The sequence below is a fragment of the Octopus sinensis genome, linkage group LG23 (assembly GCF_006345805.1).
Source record: "Octopus sinensis linkage group LG23, ASM634580v1, whole genome shotgun sequence".
NCBI classification, from domain to species: Eukaryota; Metazoa; Mollusca; class Cephalopoda; order Octopoda; family Octopodidae; genus Octopus; species Octopus sinensis.
The window spans coordinates 23,572,621-23,590,525 of NC_043019.1; the positions used below are offsets into that span (position 1 = coordinate 23,572,621).

At 35.9% G+C, this 17,905-nt stretch overlaps 1 protein-coding gene across 1 annotated transcript; it reads right to left on the reverse strand.

The window, feature by feature from the left end:
- Positions 1-3,875: 3,875 nt before the first annotated feature.
- LOC115223579 (replication stress response regulator SDE2) lies at positions 3,876-12,935 on the reverse strand. The gene is made up of 6 exons (XM_029794219.2): positions 12,776-12,935; positions 10,091-10,208; positions 8,948-9,229; positions 8,242-8,338; positions 5,435-5,834; positions 3,876-4,191 (listed from the first exon to the last, which is right to left on the reverse strand). The coding sequence occupies exons 1-6, from the start codon at positions 12,902-12,904 to the stop codon at positions 3,979-3,981; spliced, it is 1,239 nt and encodes a 412-aa protein (XP_029650079.1). The 5' UTR covers positions 12,905-12,935; the 3' UTR covers positions 3,876-3,978.
- Positions 12,936-17,905: the final 4,970 nt, after the last annotated feature.

Sequence of the window (17,905 nt, forward strand, 5' to 3'; positions counted from 1 at the left end):
ACACATGCGCGTACACATACATACGCGCGCGCGCACACACACACACACACACACGTACACATACGCACGCACACACACACATGCACGTACACATACATACGCGCGCGCACACACACAGACACACGCTCAAAATTTATCGTCTGCTTAACAACTTAACACACACACACATACACTCAAACTTAATCGTCTGCGCATATATACGCATGAGGATTGACATAGACACACATAGATACCTACATACATATGCAGAGACAAACACTCATGCAAACATACGTACATATACATACAATCATGCACTCACACACGCATACGTAATTACAAACACATATACATAAGCAGGTATACACACACACGCACATACATGGATACGTGTGCACACACACACAAACATACATAGACACCTACATACACATGCAGAGACATACTCATGCAAACATACGTACATATACATACACATACAATCATGCACTCATACCCGCACCCGCATACGTAATTACAAACACATATACATAAGCAGGTATACACACACACACACGCGCACATACATGGATACTTGCACACACACATACATGTGCTTCCCTCTGTCACCATGTTTTAATAACACCAACTCATTTTAATATCCCCAGTGATGTCCGCTCTGTGAATACAGTCGTTAACGTTTGACTGAATGTAGTTAGTCTCATGAGTTCTTCTATGATGATTGAAAACTTTGTTACAGATTTTGTGTTTGGTAAACAATAAACATTTAGAAATTTTCCAGTTGAACATTTGACAATGAGAAACGTTATTTTCAAGCAATTTGGTTCATCACTTGACTCAATTTTAAGTTTCTTTCATTTTTGCCTTAACTGTTGCTTACTGATCGTTCTTTCAGCCACAAAATTCTTTGAACCTGGTCAAACTTACATAAAATAGTTTCACATTTTATGTGTGTTGCTTGTCTTAGGTTCTTTGAGGCACCAAAGTTGTGAAGTGATCATTAACACCGACATCAATGTACAGATGATCAACGGTTTAAAACTGTCCGTCGTTATCAATGTAGAATGTAATTAAATTAAAATATTCTCGAATAATAATAATAATAATAAGTTTGTTATGGCACAATAATAATAAAATACATTGTAAAGACGTCTTTTGAAAGTTTTTAAAAAATATATTTTTTATTCATTTATAAATATGAAGGAATGCAAAAGTTGCAAAGAAAGCAGAGTTAACTCCCTTATAAAACTGGTCCGAATTCACTTACGACTGTCAACTCATTGTTTTAGTCTTTTACTTGTTTTAGCCATTTCACTGTGGCCATGCCGGAGCACTGCTTTTAGTCAAGCAAATCGACCCCAGGACTTATTCTTTGCAAGCCTAGTACTTATGCTATCGTTCTAATTTGCCGAACCGCTAAGTTACGGGGAAGTAAACACACCAGCATCGGTTGTCAAGCGATGTTGGGGAGACAAACACAGATAAACAAACATATATATATATATATACGACAGGCTTCTTTCAATTTCCGTCTACCAAATCCACTCACAAGGCTTTGGTCGTCCCGAGGCTATGGTAGAAGACACTTGCTCAAGGTGCCGTTGAATTATGTTTAATTTGCTGAATTCTGTAGTGAAGTAATAGAGCAGACATTTTAGAAAGCAGAAAAAAAAAATAGTATGATCGTATACACATATACACACATACTGTCTTCTAAGTATACTTATAGTTGGGACTACATTGTCCAATGTGTCCTTTCTTTTTACAAGAAAGTGGTAGATTTGGTTGCTATCCTAAAAGGTGGAGTGACCAAGCTGGAATTTCCTCGATTTCATAGTAGTGTGTGTGTGTGTAGTGAAGAAAGAAAGAGAGAATGTGTGTGTTGTTGAGCGTGGGTAAAAATGTTAACCTTGCAGAAATGCTGAGTAAAAATGAAAACCTTGTGTTCCCTTCTAACAAAAGAGGCACAAGCACTCTCACACTCGACAGAACTTCTGCCTTCCAAATCCACTCACAAGGCTTTGGTTGGTTCGAGGCTAAAGTAGAAGACATTTGCCCAAGGTGCCACACTGGGACTAAACTTGGAATCATGGTGGTTGGGAAGTGAAATTCCTACCAAACACAACCATGCCTGTGTCTATGTGTATCATTACTTGGGAAAAAAATGAATGGGAAACAGGAATCTGTCATTGCATTTATAAAATTAATAACAATTGTAAACTGATTTTTGATTGGCCAATATAATAGAGATGTACTTGCATAGCAAGTGACTTGATCTGAGATCGTGTGCTGGAACGAAAACAATTGCAGCGTGGAAGGTGTTTATAAACCATTTAAGAAACACACAAAACCGTTAGATTCACTTCAACATATAAATTTAATTTGTCAAAATATTTTCGTCGCTTTGAGACTGTGACCTGTTCACTGATGCAGCACAAAGTTTTGTCAGTGAACAGGTCGTGGACTCAAAGCGACGAAAATATTTTGACAAATTAAATTTAAATGTTGAAGTGAATCTAACAGTTTTTGTGTGTTTCTTAAATGGTTTATAAACACCTTCCACGCTGCCATATAATACATTTCCATGGCAACTAAATATGCAAATTAACAAGTTTTATAAGGAAGGGGGAAATCATAAAATATTTTTAGATTGGTTCTCAGTAAGCATTGTTCTTGTGATGAGAACTTAATGACATTAGCTGAGATATGAAGAAGGGATGACTGCAATAGTTTGGATTTATAATGCTGAATGAGTGGTGAAATAATAGCATGAATTGATAGTGGAATGGAATGACTGGAAGAAATATAAAGTGTAATGAAGTCAGATATCAGGATTCTGGGTCTCACAGTTGGGACAATGAACAGAAGTGGCAACATGGAATTCAAACAGTCATTTTCTCGTCTGGCACCTGTGTCGGTGGCACATAAAAAACACCATCCGAGTGTGGCCGTTCGCCAGCCTCGTCTGGCACCTGTGTCGGTGGCACATAAAAAGCACCCACTACACTCACGGAGTGGTTGGCGTTAGGAAGGGCATCCAGCTGTAGAAACACTGCTAGATCTGAGTGGCCTAGTGCAGCCTTCGGGCTTCCCAGACCCCAGTTGAACCGTCCAACCCATGCAAGCATGGAAAGTGGACGTTAAACGATGATGATGATGATGAATGGATTGTACTGGTCCAACAGAGAAAATAAATGTTAAAATGATGAAGAGTTATTTGTGATAAAAATTGTTTAATTCTGGTGGGGGTCTTCAGGAATAGGAACTAAAATACAAGAGAGCAACAGGAATTGTTAAAACAGTAATTTACAAACCACAAGACAGAGTTTTTTTAAATTTATATTTATAATGAAAACAGATTGACTACAGAAACATGTATACAGCTTAAATTTATTTTGACATGAGCAGAAAACTATTTTTACAATATCTTTTAGAATCAGATGGTAAATGTTTTATATTAAATATATACATTTATGTAATATGGTAATTTTGGCTTTATCAACCAAATGAAAATAAAGTTTTTTTAAAGATAAAAAATGTATTTGGATCTTTTCGGTTTGAATGGCAGTTTTTTCTAGCGGTGTCATATGAAATTGTCACCCATAATTATGACCCTAGTATTAATCTATTGCATTTCAATCTGTTTTAGGGTTAGGGGGAAGGGTATCTTTTTTTCTTCACAAATGTAAATAAACCCAATCTGTTTCTTAAACGAGGGACAAATTCATATGGCACAGAATGTTTTTTTTACCTCAATGGATGTCATTGATTGGTTGAAATTGCAGAAATTGAAGAAAAACAACAACAAATATCTTAGAATCTATAGAATTTTCTCAATAAAGCCAAGAGAAAAAGATGTTTTATAAACACATTCTACCAGTATATGAAGTTTAAAATTTTTTAGTTACTGAGAAATTATGTTAAAAACTGCTGTTCAAACCGAAAAGATCCATGTATTTGAAGCTAAGAATTCTTATTTTCTTTAGGTACATAAATACATTATTTTTTTTTAATCTTTTTCCCTTTTGCCAACAAAGATGGGTCAATCTCTTCAGGTGTTAATCCTTTCACAGCAAATAAACGTTGGGCTCTTTCTGTCAAAGTACCTCCACATTTCATGCCTCTGTCTTGCAATGCAGCTTTTAACATATCAAGGCCTAAAACTTCAAGGTCTAAGGCACATTCAATATTTGCCAGAACCTCTCCAACATCCTGATGTAAAAACAAAGTAAAGAACAAAATAGTTAATTATATTCTAATATCAGATTATCAATTTTCTAAAAGTGTTTTTAACTATTTCAGTAGCCTCAGCTAATTGAAATGATAGGAATCCCAATAATTGGTCAAAGAGTATCTCATTAACAGTGCAGTGCTGTGTTCATTCATTATAATAATAATTATAACCCAGTGACTGGCTCCGAATGATGCCAGTACCCTGATTGGCTCCTGTGCTGGTGGCATGTAAAATGCACCATCAGAATGTGTTTGTTGCCAGGCCTGCCTTACTGGCTCTGGTGCCAGTGGCACGTAAAAAGCACCAACCGATTGTGACCAATGCCAGTACCCACTGACTGGCTCCTGTACTAGTGGCACGTAAAAAGCACCATCTGAATGTGATCATTGACAGGCCTGCTTTATAGGCTCCTGTGCTGGTGGCATGTTAAAAGCACCCACTACACTTTCGAAGTGGTTGGCATTAGGAAGGGCATCCAGCTGTAGAAACTCTACCAGACCTGATTGGAGTCTGGTTCTCCAGACCTCAGTCAAATCGTCCAACCCATGCCAGCATGGAAAAACGGACATTAATCAATGATGATGATGATTGTTTTTGTTAAGCTGGTGAGCTGGCAGAATCATTAACATGCTGGGTAAAATGCTGAGTGGTATTTCGTCCATCTTTACATTCTGAGTTCAAGTTCCAAGGTTGACTTTACTTTTCATCCCTTTGGTGGGGTGAATAAAACAAATACCAGTTGAGTACTGGGGTCGATATAATCAACTAGCCCCACCTCTCCCAAAATTTCAGGTCTTGTGCCTACAGTAGATAGGATTATTATTGTTGTTATGGAAATTGCAGCTGTGATACCAGTGCCGGTGGTACGTAAGAGAACCATCCGAATGTGGCCGTGGCCAGCGCCGCCACGACTGGCCTTGTGCCGGTGGCACGTAAAAAGCACCATCCGATTGTGGCCGTTGCCAGCCTTGCCTGGCCCCCGTGCCAGTGGCACGTAAAAAGCACCCACTACACTCATGGAGTGGTTGGCGTTAGGAGGGCATCCAGCTATAGAAACATTGCCAGATCAGACTGGGCCTGGTGCAGCCTTCTGGCTTCCCAGACCCCAGTTGAACTGTCCAACCCATGCTAGCATGGAAAGCAGATGCTAAATGATGATGATGATGATGAAATTAATAAATCTCCCCAAAATGCAACAAAAGAAATGAATTTTATTCTTACCAATGTAGCACCATTTTGTTGAGTTGATTCATCATTATTATTGGTACAAGATGCTACCTCCTTCTCATCTTCTGTTTTGGATGTTGTTGGAGGTGGGGTTTTTGTAATGGTTGTGGATGATGATGAGTCACCAATACTGTTATTGGTTGCGGAATTATTTGAAGAATCGGGAGATGGAGTGACTTCATGTTCAGGAGGAACAGACAGGAATTTTGTAGAGCTCAGAGAACTGTTTGAGTCTGTACAGTCATCAACTGATGTACTGCCAGCGGAGGTGGCAGCGGATGTGGATGCAGTGCAGCTGGTGCTAGGAAAGACAGTGGCAGACGGACAAGCTGTGGCAATATCAGAGTCATCAGACAAATCACTGTCACTGAGGTTGTCTTTGTTAATTCCAATCCTATAAAATTAGAGGAGAGAGAGAGAGAGAAATTAAATTGTATTAAAACAATCCAAAATTTAATTTTATAAAATATAAGTATGCATGTGTATTGGAAATTGGGTGTAATTTTGAAGACCTAGAAAATGCATAAGAACATTGTGCTTTACTTGAAATGCTAAAATGAGATATTGTTTATGGTAGGGAGAAAAATATTATTTTAAAAGCATGTCTTATATGAGGAGTGGAAAGAAAAATTCAAAACAATTAGTAGAGCTATTTAATTAAAAACATGAAAATAAAATATATTAAGTATAAGACGCAGCAGATATAACCAACTTTCTAATTTTGCAACCATTGCAGTATTAATTACCTCTGTAGTAAGCAATAATTCATTTATGTTTTGATTGGTCAAGAAAACTATGGTGTTGTTATATGTTGCTCATTTGCTCTTTGCTCTTTTACTTGTTTCAGTCATTTGACTGCGGCCATGCTGGAGCACCGCCTTTAATCGAGCAACTCGACCCCGGGACTTATTCTTTTTGTAAGCCCAGTATTTATTTTATCGGTCTCTTTTGCCGAACCGCTAAGTAACGGGGACATAAACACACCAGCATTGGTTGTCAAGCAATGCTAGGGGGACAAACACAAACATACACGCACACACACATATACACATATATATACATATATACGACGGGCTTCTTTCAGTTTCCGTCTACCAAATCCACTCACAAGGCTTTGGTCGGCCCGCGGCTATAGTAGAAGACACTTGCCCAAGGTGCCACGCAGTGGGACTGAACCCGGAACCATGTGGTTGGTAAACAAGCTACTTACCACACAGCCACTCCTGAAATAAAGCAATAATTTATCCTCAAGTAATTTTGAACTAGAGAGCTTTAGTTCTCCAATCACAGATATTAAATGTGTAAAAGATAAATCTCTTCCAAGCAAGGATGCTAGTCTGATGGAGGTAAGAATAGAATTTATGTGAAACGGTATTCCAGCCCAGAGACAATGAAAGTCCTACAGTTGTATATAATCTCACAGCAAGTGATGCCTTGGTGTCTTATTGCAACAGGATTTTCCACTGGCTTGGCTAAGTAATTCTAAAGAAAGTCTATAAGATGAGCTGAAATTTACTGCAAGTGTTGTGTTGTATATTTATGCAGTGCACTTAATTCTACATCACCTCAGCCTATTTGTATTGTGAAATCTTACTGAAGATAGACAGGCAACCTATCCAAGAGGAAATTTGTCACTCACCCATAAAACTGAAACTAAGAATGAGAATCTAATGGAATTAATGAAGTTAATATTTAATATTACTTGAGTTCTAAACAGTTGAGTATTACAAAAAAAAAAAAAACCTGGCTCAGATACCAGGAGTTATATTTTCAATGCCATAATTCAATGCAAGTCCCTATTCTATATCTACCTTAGAATATAGGTATTCATCTCATGTTATCATATAAATACCGCTTTTTTTATATATAAAAAGCGTAATAAAGTTGTCTGAAGATATTAGTATATGGAGTTTCATAGGTGGTTTGTTGACGACCTTCAACGATCCTGTCTTAACAGCAAGACCAACTCCTTGGATTCCTTTCTCTCCTCTTTCCACTTTGTCTCTTACAGATTTTCATCCCTTGATGTATTTTGCACAGGGCCACGATATGAATTTTGAACTAAAAATTCTTACTTCTTGTGTTCCAAAGATCAGGCTGGTAGATGTAGATTCAATTTCGTTAGAATTTTGACTACATGAGACTGACTTTCTGGGTGTGGTCCCCCAGCCAGACATTTTAAAAATCTTATTTTACTCAAAAAGCCCAATGGGGGATAGGAAAAGGGTGATGTCAACAGATTTGGTTCTGTCTAATCTGTATGTGTGGGTTAGCAGCAGAACTGCAACAGTCACCCTTTCATAACTTATTAAGCTATTTAAGAGCGCTGGTTGTATGTCTGTGAAGTCATATTCAGGAATACAACTGCCCTCTTTCAATGGAGAAGGCCCTAGAAATGTAGATTGAAAAGTAAAAGTCATTTGATACAGGTAGTTATTTTATGAATTAAGTGTCACATATCTATGGCTTCCTAATCAATCTTTAAGAATTTACATAAAATTACATTTCATTTATGTTCCAGGTTTATTGTGATTTAGGGAAATCAATTTGTCAATTATCCAGGGCCTAATATGAAAAATCACCCCTGTAAATCATTAGCTACACTACAAATTCTTCCATTAATACTCTTGTTCTACATAATGTGGCTGCATTCATTAGAGCTATACATGGCCTCATGGTATACGAGAGACTGTAGTGATAGTGTGTGAGGGAAAGCTGTGTTAGGCAAGGATGGAAAAGCATGAAATAGAAATAGTATTATTGTTATTATTATTAGAGATAGATTAAATAAAATGATTTACCAATTCCAGTGCTTGTCTAAAGATTTACTTTCCAATTTTCGTTTTTTCCCTCCTTGAACACTTTCTGCAGAACTGCTATCTCCATTCCTTTTGAGGCCTGGAAAAATAAATATCCCATTAAACAGTAAAGAAACAAACACACATACACACACACACATTTATGCACACTAATGTAAGATTATCAAGGGATAAAGATTTCTTGATGAAAGGGCTCAATACTGGATGTGGAGTCAAAATTATTTTATAGGAATTGATCATGACTTCAAGTTCAGCCTCTGAAAGCTTTGTGAGTTATTTGGTGGCACTTACTATGTACCAGACAAAATCCTGGGATAGACATAATTGATTAGAACCCATGAAGGCAGTGTTACAGTAAAAATTAAGTGAAAAGAAACATTATCCCAGTGAAAATATTAATTATTCAAGTTAAGGTCTGTAATATTAAATGTATCAGGCACTGTCATCTACTAGATAAATGTAATTATTGATGAAAAGTTATTTCTAAAATAATGATTAACATTAGTGTATCACATATGCCACCAGGTTATGGTGGAATGAAGAGATTGAAGTGTGACTAAGTCAACTTGGCATAGCTTATATCTCAGCTAAGCAATCATTTATAAAAGTGATAAAAGGTGCAATTTTGTTCAGTAATAAACACTCATTTAAAGCGAAACAAGGGACTTCCAAGGTGGCAATGGCTTACCTGCTGTGATCGCATCCTCAAGGTCCTGTGAGACTTTCTCTTTTTGTTTTTGATAAACTTGGTCTTCAAATTTATGTTTTGGTGTTTCTCGAAGTCGAAGAGATCTTTCTTCTCGACGTCTAGCCCGTTCTTTCTCACGCTCCACTTGTTTAGCCATCCACTCTTTCAACTGCTTCTCATTATTAATGTCTCGCATACGGCGTCCGCTCAAATCTCGGCAAGCTTCTCGGTTGGTGGTTTTCTCAATCTGGGCACCAATGGCACGTAACATTGAACCAAACCCTTTGAAAATAACACAAATATCATGAAGGAATAAAACAGCCAAAATAGCAAAGTGAAAATAAATCTAAGAAATATTTCAGGTTTTGGATATTTCTATCAAAATTCAGACAAAACACTCATAAATATTTTCTTCATATTTATTCATAATAATCCTTTCTACTATGGGCACAAGGCCTGAGGGGGCCCAGGGGCTAATCAATAACTTCAATCCCAGTACTCAACTGGTACTTATTTTATCAACCCCGAAGGGATGAATGGCAAAGTCATCTTCGGCAGAATTTGAACTCATAACATAGAGACTGATGAAATGCTAAGCATTTTGTCTAACATGCTAATGATTCTACCAGCTTGCCACCTTGTTCATTATAATAATAACCATTATATACCAATGATACTGATGAGAGATCTCAAAGAAATACTTGATAGAGATTATCAATAGTGACTTGAAGTATCTAAATAATTTCAGACTCATTAGTAACAACATTTACCATCTCTTTCAGAAATGTCATATGTTTACTGAATGTTTGCAAGTACGGAAAGACGTACATTTCTTGTGTCTGTGTCACGAATGCAGTTTTATGGAAGAGTTCCAGGATTTCTAAACATCTTTTAACAGGACTCATTTAAAGTTGCAAGAAAGTTAGAAAACTTTTGTTAACATACAAGGATGATCATTCTAGTCTGATTGTCATCACCATTATCAATGAAATGTTCATGGAGTGGAGATGTTTGTCTATCAACACATCTCCACTTGTCTTCCACATCAATCTTATATCCAGCAATAGCATTCTAAGCCCTAGCCTGGTGACAAGTCTCCCCTTCAGCCAAACAGTTTGATTTGGACAACGATGGTGTACTCACCTCCTTTACCACCAACCAGTCTTGGTAGAAGCTGATAGTGACATCCAGCTTTAATGACATCATCATCATTTAAGATATGTCCTTGACACGTTAAGTAGCAGTCATCAACCAGAAAGATCTACAAACAGTAAGGAAACAAACATAAACCATTAGAGTAAATCAAAGCATCACACAGGTTGGGCGGGACATGGAAATCAAATCTGTAAAAGACATGACAAGGGGAGAACAAATTTCTGAGACCAAAATAAAGTAATTTGATGAAACTGATTCAGAAGTGGGGGAATATATACATATATTTATATACATATATATATATATACATATATATATATGCATATATACATACATGCATGCACATACCTACATATATATATATATATATATATATATATATATACACATGCATATATAGGTACAGGACATCAAAAAAATGTAAACAAAATGCAAAGCGAGAACATAAAAAGCAAAAACATGGACAACAAACTTTTTTCGAACAACGAAAGAAACAAATAGAGAAACGAGACAGGCAGCATAAAGAACAATCCCTTCATCAGTTGTCCCCTTTTTTATCTACTCCACGTTTCGAACATTGGGACAAGACGCGACTTCATTAAAACAGTCCTTCCTGCAAAGCAAATTAAATAAAACTTGGGATTTGCTGAGGGTTAAAGTGGTAACAAAAACAGGACAGTAAGAACAGTCTATGTTTCTAAGCCTGCATGAGTTGGACTACAACCAGATGTCTTTCCTGTTGTCAACCATCACTTGTTTCCAGACAGGATAATATTTTCTCATGGTCAGATATGCTTCTGTAGGACATTGGGAATGAATTATACTGTTTGCGTGACAGTGACACTCATTTACAACTATCATCCAAGCAGTGTCACCCATTTCCAATATTCTGGGAAAGTCTGTCTGTATTTTCTAAACAGTTAATTGGTCAACTGACTTATCTGCTGCTACAGTAACATGTAATTGGTTGAGTATTCCAGACACATGTGCACTCAACATAATTCTCAGATGCAATCAGTGTAACTACTTTCTGAATTACAGGCACAATCTACTTGATGGGCAGTTATAGAAAATGACATTTGCCCAAGATGAGATGAAGTGGAATCGAACTTGGGACGTAGTGGTTGAGAAGCGAACTTCTTAACCATTCGGCCACTCTGCATATATCACAGGCGTATTAACACTTTAATACAACAAGCCATATACGCATCTGCTAGGAGCACGAATCGAACACGAACATCACGGGAGTAAAAGAAAACAACTGCTCCTTTAAAAAAATATAAGAACAAAAATTTGAAAAGTCACACGGTTCAGATTTTAATTATTGACATGGAAATTAGAAATATGTTTCTTTACTACCCACAAGGGACTAAACACAGAGAGGACAAACGGATTAAGTCGATTATATCGACCCCAGTGCGTAACTGGTACTTAATTTATCGACCCCTTAAGGATGAAAGGCAAAGTCGACCTCGGCGGAATTTGAACTCAGAACGTAACGGCAGACAAAATACGGTAACGCATTTCGCCCGGCGTGCTAACGTTTCTGCCATCTCGCCGCCCTTTGACATGGAAATTAGAAATATCGAAGTATTACATTCAGCATAACAACATAATTGTCTTCATTTTAGAAAGGAAGGAAACAATGTTTGTTTATAAAAAAAGTCGTCATAATTATCTTTATTATTGTTTCCTCTACTTCATGGTGAAATATCCAGAATGTAAGTTGTGTCCCCCTACACATTTCGACCATTAAAAAAAAAAACCTTTCAGGTCTTCACCTATATCAATATATATATATCACCTATTTTGTATTTCTAATTAAATGTTCCAACAGTTGAAGCGTAAGGCCAGCTCTGACCCAAAAGACCTTCGATCAAGAGTGTAATGTATCTAACATTACATTATCTACAATGCCTTTTTTTTGGTGATATTTTAACAGCATCATTAAAAATATAATTGCTTTCACAATGTTATTTTCCATCTTTTCGTGTCAATTCTGACAAGAACTTGCCACTCTCAGTAGTTGAAGAATGACATCCAATTACTAAAACGTCAAAAGTCACCAATCTAATACTACTTTTAGTTTGCAAATTAAAAAAAAAAATGTAAACACGCTCGATTTCGTATAAGAAGGTTGAAGATTTAATAATTTCCTTTATCAAAGTTAAAAACAAGGGGAATAATTCTGGATATAACAAGGGAAGTAATCAAACAATTATTAATATCAGTGTGAGTGGGTACATAATAATTTTTTTTGAGCCGTTAAATTTACTTTTTTATTTCTTAAAATTTACTTTGTGTTTTGAAAGACGCTACATCTATGATCTGAGGGCGGTTTGACTACTAGTTTTAGCATATCAATTAACTATATAGACGAAAAATTTGCATCGCTAACTCGATGTGTCAACGTCCTTACTTAATATGACAAGCCTGTAGATTAATATACAGGGCTAGATTTATCTCAAAATGTAACCTAATGGAATGAAATAATACATCAATATCTTAAATAAAAGCATTTAAACATGATTATATACACATTTATATATTATACACAAGAAAAATACGGTGAATCGTTAAAATAAACCTAACAGCCAATGTATGTTTATGTATTGCTTATATAATTTTACGGTATCATATAAACATCTGTGGAGTATATTAATAATATGTCACCTGTGGAAGAAGAGCCCCAGTCTGTAACCAACGTTTAACATCACCAATGGTTGATGGTGAGCCATAATTGTAAACAAATGACTTTCTAAATCCAGCGAGACCAAAATTTAGGAAACAACAATCAGCCATGTTGAAAAATTAATTGCTGAATGAGCATGCGCAAACCCTGAGCATGCGTATTGTAAACGAAGGTGGGTTAATGTGAAGATGCAAATTAGGTTCGAGTTTCCGGAGGAAGGAATTTCGTTGATTTTGACGTTAAATGGCCTTGAGAAATTTCCTTTCTCTATAAATTTGTGGCTGGGTGTCCCAAAGTGGAAACCAATGTAGCTAAAGAAAAAATTCACTATGTTATTACAAGAAACTTCGGCAGTGTATCGAATTAAGCAATCTAGTGTAACTTTTTTTTCGAAATTTTCTCCAGATTTCCAATCGGCGGAAATTACATTAACTTTTTGGTTAATGTTTACTTACACACCCGAAATCGAAAGCAACAAACAAAACAAGTGTAGTAGGTGTAAAAAAATGTGTATTGAACGAATATGAAAGCAAAAATTTGCGCCAACGAAAAGGTGGGGGTGGGGAGAGGACTTTCGGAAAATTCACAAGATCCGATTTTTTCCCTCATAACTTATAGGAAAATGGATATCTTTTAGTGAAATTCTATATAAATACCTTTCAAAAGGCACAGATTGCGATTATAAAGAAATTTTGGGAGACATTTTTTTCCGTGGGGCAGAGGACTTCTGAAGAGAAAGAAATTCATAATTTTTTTTTTGCTTGAATGTAATGGAAAAAAGTTTTAAAAAAAATTTTTTTAGATTCATTTATTTTTTGTTTGAGTAATAGGAAAAGGTTTTAAAAAAGATCTCATGTATCATGGTGAGAGAAATAAATTCATAAATACGGTGTGGAATATGGTTTCACTATGGAAAAAATGTTAAGGGCGATTTAGCTGTTGTTTTTAGCATATCTCCACATTTGGGATCTTTTTAAAACCATTTTTATTACTCAAACGAAAAATAAATGAATCTAAATATTTCTTTTTCAACCTTTTTTCCAAGCAAGAAAAACAGAAGAATTTATGAATTTCTTTCTTTTCGAAAGTCCTCCCACCCCCGGGTAAAAATTTTCCCCAAAATTTGTTTATAATCGCAATCTATGCCGTTTGAAATGTATTTATATAAAATTTCATTAAAAGATATCCATTTTCCTATAAGTTATGAGGGAAAAAAATCGGATCTTGTGAATTTTCCGAAAGTCCTCTCTCCACCCCCACCGGTTCGTTGGCGCAAATTTTTGCTTTCATATTCGTTCAATACACATTTTTTTACACCTACTACACTTGTTTTGTTTGTTGCTTTTGATATGATGGCAGGGTGTGAAAATAAACATTAACCAAAAAGTTAATGTAATTTTACGATCTAAGATGGAGGTCAGAGTGTTTCTGTCACGCCATTGCACATAAAATATCAGTCAGAGCCTTGTTTGAAACGAGAAACTTCAAAGCCCATCAATTAAAAGTTCGTGTTTGTTTCTTAGAACTGTATCATAATCTTACGAGATAGGAGTCTAACAGACAATAGTCTCTCGTTATTAAATTTATGATGAAAAACGAAGGCTTCACCCACCTCACATTGCACATATCATGTCAGTCGGTTATAATATTAGAAGAGTTTTCTTTTGGAATAATTGCTGTGTTCATGAATATTTCTCTTACAAAACAGAACTCCATTTCTGAAATGTCACACAAATTCGGATTACAGAGTAATTTGTTGTTGATGTATTTTCCTTAAGGACATGACACGAGATACATTTTCCATTAGGACAGCACCTTTGAAGAGAACATAGAGGTACGATTCTGTACTCACCACCTTTGTCTCATTCTTTTCTTTTTTCCGTAAAAAGACTCTCTCACGTCTGTCACAAGAATCTTCCGATTGCATTGCAATCAGAAGATTGTTTCTATGTAAAAATGCAACAGAGTTTACAACTGACAAGATGTCCGAAAATATATCAAATGCCAGGCAGATGGTTGAGCGAGTTCAAGCCGATGTTCTCGGTTTGGAATTTAAGGGGACACTAATTCTGGTAATATTTCGTGGTGTTACTACAGCGGGCTCCCTATCCCGTTATAATGAAAATGAAAGTAGAATACCGTACCACAGTACAAAGCGAAAGTAAAATGAAATCATCGAAGTAAAAATGAAAGTAAAATGCTTCGTTATAGCAGAACTATAAAGTAATATGCCTCACCAGAGTCAAACCAATGAAGGAAAACTGCTGCGCTATAGTACAGCTAAAAGGAAAATCAAATGAAACGAACCGTTTTTGATGGCATTAAAGATGCACGGGCATATTAGATACACCTCAATTTCTGCAGTGCATATTCAGGAGAAAAGGTTTTTAATGTATTTAAAGCATGTAATATTTAAAGCAAAATTAGCTTATGGGAAGCCCAACCTCGTATATAGGCCCTGGGGCAATTGTTTGATAACACATACATACACACACACACACACATACACGTCTTGCATGGTGAATACATCTTGTAATTACGGTAAGCAAATACGGTAGGTACATTTCGTAATTTCATCGTTTCTGTTTACTTTTTTTTCTGTTACTTTCTTTTAACTTTATCTCCACAATACAGAAGTACAGATACAGAAGTACCGATACAGAAGTACCGATAAATTTTCTAATCATATCTTTACAAAGTGCTTGAGAAAGGATACATTTAGCATCGCAATCCTTAATCCAAAATGGCTGCACATGTATGGTTGATGGAATTATAAAGTTCTCAAACAATTTTCTGTTGAATATTCTCATAACTACAAATTAAAAGTAAAAATTTTATGCACAAAACATAATCATTAGAATATAAAGTTGCTCGCCAAAAAACGTTTAATTTTATATACTTATTTTCAGCCAATTTTATTTTCTTAAACTACAAAGCTAATTGTGTAAGACCATCAGAAAACTCCTTTTCATAAATATGAAATGAATATTTCTGATTGAGGAACGATAGAGGAGGGTTGAAATGAAATTACTGATTGGTGCGGAAATGTCAAAAGATTAGAGTACCGTTAAATTGGATAATCATAGAGGATGTGAATTTATATGTTTGAAAAGGAAAATGTATATATATATATATATATATATATATATATATATATATATATATATATATATATATATATATATATAATGATGTTAATACGGCTTGTTGCTTATTTTTGTGATTGCCTGCAGAAATCTCAGAGTAAATAGATTAGATTTGTTATAAACGCGATCAAATTCAGTCGAGCTGATAAAATGTGCTTTTGTGAATGAAAGGTTGTTCTGAGGCGGCTTATTCATTCACAGCTCGTACTTACGTGTTTGAAAATCACTAACACAACAATTCACAGATTTCATTGATTTTTTTATCAAATAAATTCATTCAAAATTATTTACCACCACCGGTACGTATGTTCTGGTAGTTTGTCTTTATCTTGTTTCCTTCTCGCTAATCTTGTGTCTACTCACACTAGCTGAGTCTGCTAGTGTGAATGTATGTGCGTGTGTGTACGTGTATATGTATATACATTAATACACACACACATGTTTTACGTAGGCTAGTATACACCACACTTACATACACATGTATATATATATATATATATATATATATATATATATATATATATATATATATATATATATATATAATATATATATATATAGATATATATACTGTATATATATATGTATATATATATGCATATATATATATACATACACACACAGACACATATATATATATATATAGATATATATATACTGTATATATATATATGTATATATATATGCATATATATATATATATATCTGTATACATAAATATGTATATATATATGCATATGTGTATGTGTGTGTGTGTGTGTATGTATGCATATATGTAAAGTCCTGGTTATGACTTTGAACCCCATCCAGTAGAGTGGCTCTAGTTCGGAAGTTCTACGGTTTTGAGGAGTGTGGAACCATCTCTTGACCATTATTGCCCCCAGGATTACTCTGACCATGAGTAGTAGCATCTGTCAGGGTCTCAGGTATGGGTTAACAAGCTAGCATATGTGATAACGAACCATCTGAGTGCGGGCACTCAAAAATACCGTTGGTTGGTGTGAGGGCGCGTAGTAAAACCAGCGGGAGTGAAGAGACCCTAGCTTTTGTCACAGCATCCTTCTGATGTAAAACCTGCAGCTTCACGTGATTGCTTGTCATCTCTTCTAATCACCGAAACGCAGGACGTGGTACTGTTGTGGAAGGATTCCAATCAACCCCTGGTGACTGAACGTGGACCGAAACGTTTCTATTAAATAGACAACTGTTAGGTCGTCAGGCATTTGAGTTGATAACAGTTCACGGTGGGCCTTTGGTATAGAGCGTTGAGTCTCGTGTAATAGTAATAGTAGTGCGTCGTGTATATACTTTCTTCCTCCCTGCTTCGTTATATTATACATCACAATACAAGGATACAAAAGGTGCTCGTGTTGAACAAGCGCTCATCATCATTATAATTCAATGACATACAGATGTCTCTTTATGGTGACCTCATTTTCCATCCTGAAAATCCTATGTGGTGACGTGTGCAGACCTAACCAACTTTCGCCTGTCACCCATGCTTCAAATCATGCAGATCTGCAACGGGACTGAATAATCATTTGAGCGGTCATGGATGGAAAGTCACGAATGATATTGATCATGAGGAAACACAATGAAGCAGTAATTATCTGTGAGATGGAACACTATGTAAGTGTGTAATACAAAGTGATTTCTTTGCGATAATCAGTAAGTTTTGGTTGCCCCGAGGAAGGAAAAAAATATAAATTTTCGGCCATGACGGAGTGGTCGATGGAAAACAAAGCGAATGAATAGCTTTAAGTGGTGACAGGAAATAGAAGAGGAGGGAAGAATCAGTGAATGATATGTAGAGTGAGGACAGCTTTGTAGGGGCGGTGGGGGGGGGGGGGGAGAAGGATGGCTCAAAGAGGAGCGGCGTTCGAAATGTATTACAAATGTAACATTTTTATCAAAAGATATTAAAAATTAAAATTCCCAAAAATGTATTGCTCATAATGAATTGAG